This window comes from Mobula hypostoma, chromosome 8, assembly GCF_963921235.1.
Source record: "Mobula hypostoma chromosome 8, sMobHyp1.1, whole genome shotgun sequence".
Classification (NCBI taxonomy): Eukaryota; Metazoa; Chordata; class Chondrichthyes; order Myliobatiformes; family Myliobatidae; genus Mobula; species Mobula hypostoma.
The window spans coordinates 20,470,503-20,484,043 of record NC_086104.1 but is presented as its reverse complement, the minus strand read 5'-3'; the positions used below and the strand labels follow the sequence as shown (position 1 = coordinate 20,484,043).

Below are 13,541 nucleotides of genomic sequence, written 5' to 3'. Positions count from 1 at the left end.
ACCAAGGTACAGTGAAAAGCCTGTCTTGTACGCTGTTCATTCAGATCAAATTATTACACAATGCATTGAGATTAAACAAGAGGAAGCTTTAACAGAATGCAGTGTAGAGCACAGCAGCTGCAGAGAAAGTGCTGAGCAGGGAGGCAATGAGGGGCAAGATCACAGGAAGATAAATTTTGAAATCAGGAGTCCAGGGAACCATGGAATAATTTCACAACAGCAGGGTAGACGCTGTCCTTGAGACTGGTGGTAATGATGTCAGGCTTTTGTATCTTCTACCTGATAGGAGAGCAGAGAAGCAAGAGTGTGTGGAATGGGTGGGGTCTTTGATTATTCTGGCTGCTTTACTGAGGCACCGAGAAGTACAGACAGAGTCCTTGGAGATGAACAAGAGAAAATCTGCACATTCTGGAGATCCAAGCAACACACACAAAGTGCTGGAGGAACTCAGCAAGCCAGACAGCATTTATGGAAAATAGTACAGTCAATGTTTCGGCCCAAAACATTGAGTACTCTTTTCTATAAATGTTGCCCGGCCTGCTGAGTTCTCACAGCATTTTATGTGTGATTCATGGAGGTAAGGCTGGTTTCATTGATGTGCTGAGCTGTGCCCACAACTCTTTGCGGTTTCTTGCGGCCACATGCAGAATAGTTACCACACCAAGCTATTAGTCATCTAGGCAGGATGCTGTCTATGGTGTTTCGATAAAAACTGATGAGGATCAAAGGGGACATGCCAGATTTCTTTAGCTTCCTAAGAAAGTGGAGGCATTGGTCAGCTTTCTTGGCAGTCGTCTATGTGGTTAGACCATGTTACTAAGCTCTCTATTTCCTTCCTGTACTCTGACTCATGATCATTTGAGATAGGGTCCACTAAAGCAAACTTCTAAATGGAGTTCAAGCAGACTCTAGCCATACAGTCATGAGTGTGCAGGGAGTAGAGTGGGAGAATGAGGATGCAGCCTTTTGGCACCAGTGTTTAGAATAATCATGGCAGAGCTGTTGCTGCCTAAACTCTCTCTGCAAGGAACTGATGTTGTATCGTATTATTCTCTTGTCTTGTTAGATATTAAGTTAAACAAAGCTTTGAAGTATTTTTTCCAATGTCGGCTGATGCCCTTTTCCATAATGCCTTTAAAGAATCCGGAATGCTTCCTGGGGCTACGCACAGATGGCATCAAACTGCGTATGTAGGAGTGAGCTAATTGAGCTATTAGGGCAGTTGACCAAAGGCTACATCAAAGGTTTAAATTCAAGTTCAAGTTTAATTGTCATTGAACACATGTATACAGCTAAATGAAACCGCATCCCTTCAAGGTCAAGGTGCAAAGCACAGCACATATAGTTATAGTTATAACCATAGTTACATATAATTATGATAGCACATACAGTCACAAAATAATACTAGCACAAGCCCTGAGCTGCCTGGCCTGAAGATTTATAGTGTATGGGATGCTATCCTGGAGGCATGTTTCTGCAAGAACCCACACAGAGCAGCTAATCATTTCCAGCAACCGCAGATGAAGACAATCCAATTTGTCTTCCAGGGCGTGAACAGTAGAGTGCAGCACCGGCGGGAGAGACGGGCTACAGGTCTCAGTCCCCAGTCCAACGTGGATTGCAGCACACGCGCCACACGTCTCTTCTCTCCCACACCACCCCCTTCCCAGGTGGCTGTACCACACACTGCCTCGCAAGAGGGCACGGTCTGTGCAACAACCAACCCAGCCATCGGTCTTGCCAACGAACCAATGAACCACGCTTGCAGTATTTTACATTACCAATGTTCGTCAAGGTCTTGCAATCACACAAAAAATATTTAATAGAAACATTTTCACCATTTGGTGGACCTGGAGAGGCTGCTACAACCAAGTGCTCTGCCATTTGACCGGAAGATCGTGTTCTTAAGGAGTGTGTAAAAGAGGAAACAGGTGGAGAAGTTTTGGGAAGGAATTCCCGAGTTTAGTGCAGCTGAAGGCACAACTCACTGTGTTGAAGCAATTAAATTTCGGGATTAGCAAGAAACCGGAACTAATGGGGACAAGAAACCTAAGGAAATTTAAATAGTCATTATCGAATGCTGAAACTATTTTTAACAACTTTATTTTCGGGTTAACTGAATGAGAACCAACTTCTTAATGCAGCGAATAAGCATGTTAATTTACTGCTGGAATCAGAATTAGATATTCTGTTTTCAACGTATGCACCAAACACAAAAAATTCTTGTATGTGTCTACTTATTTTATGTAGTGAGTAAACGATGTACATACATTTTTTAATCAATGTTTAATTTCAAATGCTTCATTTTTGAAACATCTATTGTATGAATTTTATTTCTTATATTTCAGTATATATTGTCGCAACCAAAGTTTTGGGCCATTCAGGTAACCACTCTAATGATGAGGACTAAACTGGAGAAAAGTAATTCTCGGCGGATTGAGCGTGCAATGATGCAGACGCAGGTAGGACACTGCTTATATAAAGAACACCACTTATACAAATGTTTAGCAGCTTTTCGTATTGTGGGTGAGGAATCTTTATGTATTTTACGTGAGGCTGCACAATGTATCAGCCCCATATCTTTTGTTTACACGGGGAGTGGAGAAACGGCAAGTACTCAAAGTGATCAATTTATGCTAAATAGTATCCTCAGTCATGACATGGTACGATAAATCCCATTAAAACAGGAATTGCCAACCTCACCTTCAATATTTCTGAATAACGTTGGAAAGAAAACAGAAGAGCAGAGGAAGGGGATCAATCAGGTAGCTCTTTCAAAGTGATTCTGCCCGAAAGATCTCCATCAGCGCTGTAATAATGAAATTCCACCACTTGAAGGAAAAACTGCTTCCCCTCCAATGCTAATATGCCTTTCCATCTTTGCAGCTCTGAGTAAGATTGATGGTTCAGCACCATATGAAGGACTGCATAATAATATAGGTTTGAATGCAGTTTATAGCCACTTTCTGCCAGGAACTGAGTTAGGATGTCCAAAATAATTCTACCTGCATTTGTTGTAGAAGAGAATTTTATCTCATCATGCAGGATTGGAAGGCCGGGTCCTCGATGGCATTAATATAAACGTCTGTTGGCACCCAAGAGCAAGTTTGCTCAACTACTAACAATGAAAGGGGATTCTTGACATTCACCTCAAGTACTGTAACATGTTGAGAGGATTGAAGTTTAATAATGCAGTACTGCAATTAAATATCAGCCCAGATTATGGTTTTTTTTTGGGAGAGGCTTAGATTATTGAATTTCCACATTGGTTTGCAAAGTTCCCAAATGAGCACTAACTCCACTTCCCTGAGTACATGGTTAACAATTATTTTTCATACATTATTAAAAACAGAGTATCTGGTAACCTGTCTCTCAACAGCATGCAGGCTGTCTGCACCACTTACCTAAATAAAAAATGTACAAATACTTCTTGCTGGCCTATTAATTTGTCTAAGACAAGTTGCATGTGGCTGCAGTAACGACATACCCTGACATTCAATTTTAATCTCCAAAGTCCTAATGCTAAACATTAAAAATTATTTGCATGGTACAAAGGAACTTGAGCTCGTCATTTTGCTGATGGATCTACATTAACTATTAAAGTTCCAGTGAGTATCAAGCACTCTGGGAAATAATAAGATCTATAGGCTTCATGTTGGTGCTGTGTTGGCGCGTAGCCAAGCGGTTAAGGCGTTCGTCTAGTAATCTGAAGGTCGCTAGTTCAAGCCTTGGCTGAGGCAGTATGTTGTGTCCTTGAGCAAAGCACTTAACCACACATTGCTGTGAGATGACACTGGTGCCAAGCTGTATGGGTCCTAATGCCCTTCCCTTGGACAACATCGGTGGCGTGGAGAGGGGAGACTTGCAGCATGGGCAACTGCCATACAACCTTGCCCAGGCCTGCACCCTGGAAACCTTCCAAGGCACAAATCCATGGTCTCACGAGACTAATGGATGCCTCTATGTTGGTGCCACAGAGAGATATGATGATACTTAGAAGCAGAATGGCATTGTGCTCACAGCACAGATCTTCTATGGCAGGAGTTCCTAACCTTTTTTATGCCCCTGACCAATACCATTAAGCAAGTTCATTCCACAACTTGCTGTTCCTCTATCCTTTTTTTTTGTTCTACCAATTAAATCACATTTTCAGCTTTAGTTTCGAAATGCTGATAGTTGTTCTGGGAATCCTCGAATTTAACTGGTTGATTAGCTTGGGAAAATAGGCTGAATGCCTTTCACGCATGGTCTGATGCATGGAAATATTTGCTGAGGGACTGTGCAACCCAGCTAACAGAGGTTCTATCAGACATCTTCAACGTTTCTCTGGAACAATCCGCTGCCCCTGTAGGCTTCAAGGCAGCCACCATCACCTGGTGTCTAAGAGCTTGACATTTACCTGCACATTAAAGTCTACTGCCCAGTGGCACTGACCTCAACAATAATGAAGCTCTTTGAGCAGCCGGTTGTGGATCGCATTAAATTCCATCTTCTTGCTACATTGGATACTTCCCAGTTCGCTTATCATTCAGATTGGTCCACTGATGATGCCGTAGCCTCTGCTCTCCACTCTGTCCTGTCCCGCCTGGAAAATAGTGCCTCATACGCCAGATCCTGTTACTGACTTCAGCTTGGAGCTTAATACGATCCTCCCTCGGAAATTGGTACGTAAGCTATCCTCATTGGGTCTCAACTCCTCTCTTTGTAACTGGATCTTGGACTTCTTGACAGAAAGACTGTATTGGCAGCAACACCTCTAGCTCCATAATGCTGAGCACTGGCTGAGCAGTGGTGGGGGAAAGTGAAACTTGATTGCATGCATGCAGCTTCTGCTTGTCTTCTGATGGAACATGTGATGCACTGGAACAAGAAAGACAAATTCCCCAGAACTAACAGTTGGAGAATGTTTCAGTAATTAAATTATACAGGATATTTATCCTGGATGGACAAAGGGGAGTTTTATTTTTTACAAATGGAATAAAAATTGCAGCATTGCAGATGTGCATTTGACTTTTTGAAAAAATATACCTTGGACCAAGTAACAATTTTTTTGGTCTAGAAATATATTCAACCAGCAAATTGCATGAATATTTGTAGATTGTAATCATTTCCCGGATCTGCAGTTGTTTCTTGCTTGACCCTCTTCTTAAACTACTGAGTTAGCTTTCTTTCATGGTATGAAGTTGAAATAAAATACTGATAAAATAATATCACTGAATGTTGAAACAATAGTGGTGATTCCTGGAGTAGAAGTATTGCTATTTAATTGGAAACCACTGGTGTTGCAAATTCATTTTTTAGTAAATTGTCTTGTCGGCTTTTACTTATGTAGAAATATTAGTATCTGTGTGGTTGCTGAAAAGGTTTTGGTGACAACGACATACATTCATTGCGGTCACGTCTCAATGTCGCTGATAGTCTTGAATAAGACAGACTTTCATCCATACAGGATATAATGTCCCACTCAGACTCAGTTATTGTCTGTTGCCTCGTCCTGTACCATTTCATTTGGTTCTGCAAGGATCCAGACTGGTATGTTTGCTTTACCGCTGGGAAAGGCAAAATAGAAAGTCGGAATAGACAATTTATACCATCTGTAGATTTAAGGTTGATAGTGAGATTGGAAATTTATTTATATAGGGCTGCTTTAAAAATATGAATTATTTTTCTGATGAGTTTCGTGGGGGAAGGGAAACTAGTGGCAAAGGACATCCCTAGGTACCTTGCCCAGCTTCCTCATTATACCAGTGCTTCATGTAAGTTGTCCTTGTCATGTTCAGGCTGGTACTGTCTACATTTTGATAATTGCATAGTATTTACTAACCCATTATAAATCTGCTATGAAAAATAAGTAGTTGAATTGTCTTTGAGCACAATTAAACATATTTATTTTATTTAGAGATACAGGGCAGAACAGGCCCTTCCGGCCCTTTGAACCGTGCAGCACAGCAACCTATCGATTTAACCGTAGCCTAGTATGGGGCAATTTACAACCAATTAACCTACTATCTAGTACGTTCTGGGTGGAAACCAGAGCACCCAGAGGAAGCCCACGCACACGTGGGAAGGAACGAACAAACAATCAGCTCCAGTCAAGATGGTACCTATGTATAACACTCCTTTGGTAGACATCTTCTGGATAGATCATGAAACCATGTATTTCACTTCTTTTATGTCCTTTACATTTGTTTTAGTCTTGAACATGATTCTGGAACTGTTGGTGCCTGTGATTTGCAGTTTGGAGATTGTTTGGGTGGCTCAGCGCTTGGCAGTCTTGGAGAGAATTCCTCGAGGCAGAGGTAGCATGTGCAAGCCTCGTAGCGAGCAGGCTGATGTTCGACTCCATTTCGCCGATTACAGCTCCCATTGATCACTGATTAAGGTGATGAGGGAGATTGAAGCATTTTACCTGCCTTTTGATCGCTGGGGGAATCGCTCTGCTATCGGAGAGGAGAGACTGCCATTTGATTGCTGGGGGTTCGGTCTGCTGTCGAAGAGGGGAGAGGCTGCTGCTGTCTCCGGAGAATGTTACCCAGGTTTTCTGCGTTTTGGGTATGCACTTGGACGATAGACTTTTTCTTCAGTCTTACAGTTTTTCTTATATTCTGTGTTTATCACTCAATTTAAATGCTGGCCCAGCTAGTCGGAAGGCAGGGTGTTGGGTGAGGTTAAATTGCTCTGGACGCCAAGCTGATTTGGAGAGGTTGAGAATGGCTTCGGTAGTGAAATCCAGTGCCGTAGCAATTCACCACAGCAGAGCTCGGTCCTAATGCGAGGTTCAGCTGGTCTGTGGGCTCTTCCTTCACAACAGCAAGGCTGTGAGATTGCCCCTGGCTGCTGTGCTTCATGTCTGCGAATTTTGCAGTGATTTGCCCCACTAATATGATGGACTGAATACTGAGTCTTTGGGCCTGCTCTGGGCTGCTCCGGGGATTTGGATCTATGGACTCAATTTGGTTCAGCATGTGTTGTTGTTGCTCGCTTCTATCGCTTGCATGATATGTTTTGTGTTTTTTTTCCCTTTCTCTTAGTGTGCATTGTGGTTAGTCTTTTTTTTAATAGGGTTCTTTTAGTTTTCTTTCATTGCAACTGCCAGCAAGCAAGCAAACAAATCCCAAGTTTGTGTAATTTATACCTTTGATAAAAAATGCACTTTGAGTCTTTCTTGTTTTTTGTTGCGAGGGATGGGGATTTGGGGGTCAATGCGCCTGTTTCATTTTTGTTTTTTTTGTGCAGGGAGGAGGGATTTGGGGGTTTGATTGTGCTGCTGTTCTTTTCTGTCTTGGTTTCGTGGCTGTCTGGAGAATAAGAATTTCAGAATTGTATACTTTGATAATGAATGAACAGAATTGAACTCTGCACTCCGATGCTCTGAGCTATAATAGTGTCATGTTAACTGTTACACTACCGTGGCACTATGTATAGGGAAAGCATAAGGTGAAGGTGTGCACTGGTTAAATGTTTTCAAAATCAGGAGATGTAGGGATCTTGGTGAACAACAGTAATAGTACAAATAAAAATTAGATTTCAGATTTTAGCTTTTGGATGGCGTCTGCGTGTACGTGCATGTGTCCGTGATGATGTCTTTTTTCCATGGCTTTTTACAAGGCGCAGAGCGAGAGAGGGAGAGACTGTGTGACGAGCCATTCCTCACACAGACATTTTCGCAGTATTTTTCCCTTTTATTTTACGAGGTCGAGTTGCGATCTCGACACTCAACCCAGCACGGATGGAAAGCGAACTAGGGAGTGGACCCGACTGGTTTTGAACCCAGGAACCTCTGCTCCCGGGCCCGGCACCCATGTCATTGCGCCACCAGCCGGCTCGGTATTCACATTTTCATAAAAGTTAATGTGGAAAATGGCTGAATAGGAATACCTGAAATCAAAATGCCGAATGTCAGGAAAACTAAGCAGATCATGCTGAATTTCCAGAAAGAGAGGTAGTGAATGTTCAGGATTTGCTATCCTTTGTCAGAATTTGGATGGTAAAACATTAACTCTTTCCACAGATTCTAAAACATTGATTCTTTCCACACTTGCTATTTAACCTGCTGAGCTTTTCCAGCAATTTTTGTTTTCATTTCTGTATTTGGGGTATTGCCTTACAAATGTGGAAGATAGGAGCAGGAGTATGACAAGTTGTCCCTTTGAACCGACTCCATCACTGATTGCTATCATCCTTTCTCAGTACTATATTCTTCTCTTCCATGCCTTTTTGATGGCTTCTACATCTATAAATTTATCTCCTTAAACGTATTCAGCATCTTCCCTCAGTAGTCCTTGCAAAAGCAAATTCCATAAATTCTCCTCCCTCTGAAATGAACTAATCTCTTCTCATCTCAATCCTAAATCTCTTGCTGTGCAACCTGAGACTGTGACTCCTTGTTCTTGACACCTTGCATCAGATCTGTTTAACCCCCTTAGGATGTTGTAAGTTCCAGTCAGAACCTCTAATTCTTTTAAGGAAAAGTGAATAAACTCCTCGTTAATGTATTCTCTCCTCAGAGGCAGTCTTGATAAGCCAAAAATCAACCCAGTGAATCTTTGTTGTTATTCTGCAATGAGAAACGTATTGTTTCTTGAGTAAGGAGATCAAAGCTGTACACATAAATTCTCTAGGTTTTGCTTCACAAAACTCTATATGATTGAGGCAAGATATCCTTGATACTGTGCTCAACTGCTTTTGACATATCAATTGCTTGCTACGCATGCTAGATTTCTTTCCGTGGCGGCTGTACATTATTTAACTCTCTTTGTACATTAACACTTTTCTATTTTGCTTATTTCCCTGTCAGTGTGGACAGCTTGACATTTATCCATGTTATACTGATGGCTCAGTCACCTTGAAGTTTCTTTGCGTCCTCATCATGTCAAAATCCCACCCATTTTAGTGTCATTGGCAAATTGTAAAATATTAGTCTCTGTTATTGAAGTCGTTGGTATGTTATACATAGCTGAGATCCTTGTACTGTATTCTACTAGTTACCACTGCTACCCTGATGAAGATCACTGTATTCTTATCATGTTGCCTTTGTGTCCAACATTTTTCAGTGCATGCCCGGGCGTTATCCCCGTGCTATGCAGTCTGTGTTCTCCCCGTGCTATGCAGTCTGCGTTCTCCCAGCTGTTTTCTGTGGGACTTAGTCAAATGCTTTCTGAAAATTCAATTAATTACATGCACTGCTTTATCTTATCTATTCTCCCTATTACATTGCCAAAACATCTCCAGTACATTTTTCAAGCATTATTTCCATTCCAGAAATCCATTCTGACCATGGGGTATGCGCAGTTTGCTTCACTGATCTCTTTCTTTTCTCAGAGCCCCAGCAATCAGACTTTTACCCTAACTCTAGTGCTGTCTGTATGGAGTTTGCACATGCTGTGAATGTGTGGGTGCTCCCAAAAATATGGATTTGTATGTTAATTGGCCACTATAAATTATCCCTAATATAGTTGAGTGGTGAATCAAGGAGGAAGTTGGTGGGGCAGCCAATCATAAACATGAGTAAGTCTGTAGAGGCTGGAAATCCAAAGCAACACACACAAAATGCTGGAGGAACTCAGCAGGTCAGGCAGCATCTATGGAGAGGAATAAACAGTCGACTTCTGGGCCAAGACCTTTCTTCAGGACTGTTATTGGGAAGGAGAAGAGAGTGAAGTGAGATTAGTGTAGGATCACAGTAAGTGGATGCTGAATGGTCAGTGTGGTCTTGGTGGGCTGGAGGTCCTGCTTCCGTGCTTTATGGCAGTACAACTATATTTGCAGAAGCGTGTACTGTGCACTTTTCTGCTCCCTAAAAATTTACTCTTGTACTTTATTTGTGGGGTCTCAGCCTATTTCCTTGTTCATATTTGGTGAAATCTAAATTGTTTGTAGTCCTCCAGTTTGCTACTTTGTTTGGCAGTCTTGTATGAGTCTTTGATGCTAATGCTGTCTTTAACCACTGTTGGTCAATTTTCTGTAGTTTATTTGTACACCAATCAGGAATATATAAATTTTGTAATTCCTGGATTCATTCGTTAAGTACTGTTAGCTAGGGCCTTTTATAAAGCTCCCCAATCTATCTTTTGACAGTCCATGGTTTCCTTGTGTTTCAGATTAGGACACTAATTTTGGTTTGAACTACTTCACTTTCCATCTCAAAGAATTCTTGTCATTTTATTTTCAATCTTTCCTAATGGACACTGCAGACAAGATAATCTACAAAAGTGTACTAACCCGTTCTTATTGCACAGTACCAAGTCTAACATGGTCTGCTGATAAAAATGGACAAAAATAACTGCAAATGCTAGAAATCTGAAAAAAGATAGAAAATGGTGGAAACACTCAGGACTTCAGGCAGCGTCTGCAAAACAGTTAATATTACACTCCTAGAACTGAAGTAGTCTGTTGTCTGATTAACTGTTCAACATACTAGTCCAAAAAATCATCTTGTGCACACTCCAGGAATCCTTCTTCCAAAGTATTTTGCTGATCTGCTTTGTCAGCCTACATGTACATTAAAGTCACCCACCATTACCCTTGCAACGTGCAACTTTAATTTCTTGTTTGATGTCCCCTATATTACCAATGCTGTTTCAACTGAGACAACTCTCACCAACATCTTACGTGTGTACTTCATACACTCAGATTTTATTCGGTACATCTGTACATCTGCACATCTGCTTGTTAATGTGAATATCCAATCAGCAACTCACTGCATAAAAGCATGCAGACATGGTCAAGAGGTTCATTTGTTGTTCAGACCAAACAGCAGAATGGGGAAGGAATATGATCTGAATTGCCTTCACTGAGGAATGATCGTTGGTACCAGACCGGGTGGTTTGAGTTTCTCAAAAACTGCTGATTTCCTGGGATTTTTACGCACAGCAGACTCTAGAGTTAACAGATAATGAAGACTTTGGAGAAGACAAAAAACATCCAGTGAGTGGCAGTTCTGTGGGTGCAAATAATGACAGAGGTCAGAGGAGAATGGCCAGTCTGGTTCAAGCTGGCAGGAGGGCGACAGTTACACAAATAACCATGTGTTACAACAGTGGTGTGCAGAAGAGCATTTCTGAATGCACAACAAGTCGAACCTTGAAGTGTATGGGTTACAGCAACAGAAGACCACACTGGGGTCCACTCCTGTACCTAATAAAATGGCCACTGAGTGAGATTCTCACAGACTATTTTTCACATTTTCATTTTTTGAACTAATGTTTCTCAATATTGCGCAGTCTTGTTTCTTCACTAACAATGACTGCTTTTCCTTCCTACACATTGAATAGCTTTGGATATTTAACTCTCAGTCATCCTGCAACTATTTCTCAGTGATAATAATCATATCAGATCCATTTCCTCCTTTTTAAGCTTCGGATGAGACTTCCATCAAAACTGACTTTCCCAGGAACTCTTATCCACTTCTCAACAAGAAATTGCAGTTCACTACTAAATATAAAGTACAGAGTATTTTGCCAAGTTTCCTGAGGTATTCCTGTGAGGAACACTATCTGTTGCTAACAATCTGAGTGTGTCTAGTCTCCCACTTCCCACTAGTTTCTAACTAATATCAATTATTTTATATTTGTTTTTGCAAAAGATTTTTCTGTCCAATATCATACTGGTCAGGTTATTTAAACACTATGCTGCCGCCACTGTAGTTGCTTAATCTGCCAGAAATGCTTATAGACCAATTAGGGGGCTAATCAATGAAGATACAAGGTGCTGCAGATGCTGGAATCTGGAGCAATAGACGATCTGCTGGAGGAGCTCAGCTAGTTGGACAGCGTCTGTGGGAGCAAACCGATTCTTGCCTGTTTAGGGAGCTAATCAAGTTTGAGTTGGCTCAGTGAGAGTATTCAAAGTCAGGAAGTTGTGATTTTAAACTTGGATTTACAGGGATCATGCAACTAGAGATGCTGTCCTTCAAGTAAGTTAAACCAGTGTCATGTCTTCCCGCCTCCAGTGTGGATGTTAAAGATCCTATGTTGTCTTGCATAGGAGAGTCATAGTCATAAAACATGGAAACAGCCTTGTCCATGCTGACCAGTGGACACCCATCCATACTAAGTCCATCTTTCAGTACATGGCCCACAGCCTTCTATTCCTAGGCAATTCAGATGCTCATCTTAATATTTCTTAATACTTTGATGTTGGCAGTGTCACTTCCTCCATGCTCTCAAACACAGTATATTTCAGAAACACTGGGTGAGAAACAACCCACCCTAGATCCTGTGATAACTCTTTCTTTACCAAACATCTGTGCACTCTAGTTTTAATTACTTCTGATATGGAGTGCAGTGTAGAGTTCACACAGCAATCCCATTCTTTGCTAACCTCCTTCACTCCACGGTAGAGGTTCCCAGCCTCGGGTCCACTGACGCTTTGGTTAATGCCAGGAAAAAGGTTGGGAACCCCTGCTCTTGTATCTTTCCATAACTGAAGTGCTCCATTCCAGACTCCACTGCACATACTCAGGAACCTTTCCTACTGCGTGGCCAGCTTCCATCCTTTAACCACCATTACCAATCCAGATTTTCTTTTCTTTTTAGCTATGTTGCTGTTTGTGGAGCAGCATATACATTAATTGGCCACTTTCCCCATCATAAATTGTACTAATTTTATGATTTATACTGAACCCCACTTCTTAATCTGGAGACCTTTCATAAACAGATTTGATCTTCCTTTTGTCCTCAGTGAAGTAAAATTCATAGCTTTGGATTGTAACACTTGTGCTTTTAACTTCAGTCAAGAGAGTTAATAAACCTAAAACATTACTGATTGCTGAACCAGACTTCAGCTTGAATTCCGTCTGGATTGCGGGCAGGACAGTGTTAACTCCTCAACAGCAGTTTCTTTCTAAAGTAATCAGAAATTCATCTTGTGCAGGAAATTACTATTCCTTCCTTTTAGTTCCATTCCGTATACCGCTGCAGTGGAATGTAGGTTCTGCGATGTGAATGGCAAGAGTGACTTGCAACACATTTAGAGAAAAAAAAAGATTTTTTTCCTCCCCGAAGCTAAGCAATTAATTGTGTCCCTTGAGGCTTTGTTGCATACCATGGGACTGTCTAATCCAAAACGGAGACTGGCTAAGTGGGTACGGGTACATATTCTGCATTGTTATCACCTTATGGAAAAAAAAACCATGGGCTTGCTGTAAGGTTGTTTCTGGGAAAGCGAGAACACTTCGTTTGAAAATGTGCTTTCCTCTATTTGAACTTGAAGAGCATCTGCAGAACTATAATTTGTTATAGTCCACATACAGTCACAAAGCGCTTTTTGCTTGGATTTATTAACAAGAGTTAGCTTTAGAAAGAAAATGACTGAAAATGAATTAGAAAGCCAGCATCTCAGAGGTGGTGAATGAGGGCAGCTGTAACACACCAGATGAAATCTGAGCAACTGGTTAGACAGGATGGAGGGTCTGATATCACAACCATCCAGCTGTTTTTAGGCTCTGAATTCTCAGGAGCTATTTCCACTAGAGTGAGTTTTTAGTGGTAAGATGACAGTCCGTAACTTTTATCAGCGTTAGACCATGGAGTTGCAAATGT

The 13,541-nt window shown here is 41.4% G+C and overlaps 1 protein-coding gene across 2 annotated transcripts in view; it reads left to right on the top strand.

Moving 5' to 3' along the window:
• ttc27 (tetratricopeptide repeat domain 27) overlaps positions 1–13,541 on the top strand; it is a 299,781-nt gene that overhangs the window by 157,898 nt on the left and 128,342 nt on the right. For both annotated transcript variants that reach the window (XR_010018883.1, XM_063055545.1), the window contains exon 10: positions 2,349–2,462. Coding sequence is in view for 1 of the 2 variants with exons in the window: in XM_063055545.1 (XP_062911615.1) it covers positions 2,349–2,462 (114 nt within the window). In the remaining variant the exon portion in view is untranslated. The remainder of the gene's footprint in view (positions 1–2,348; positions 2,463–13,541) is intronic.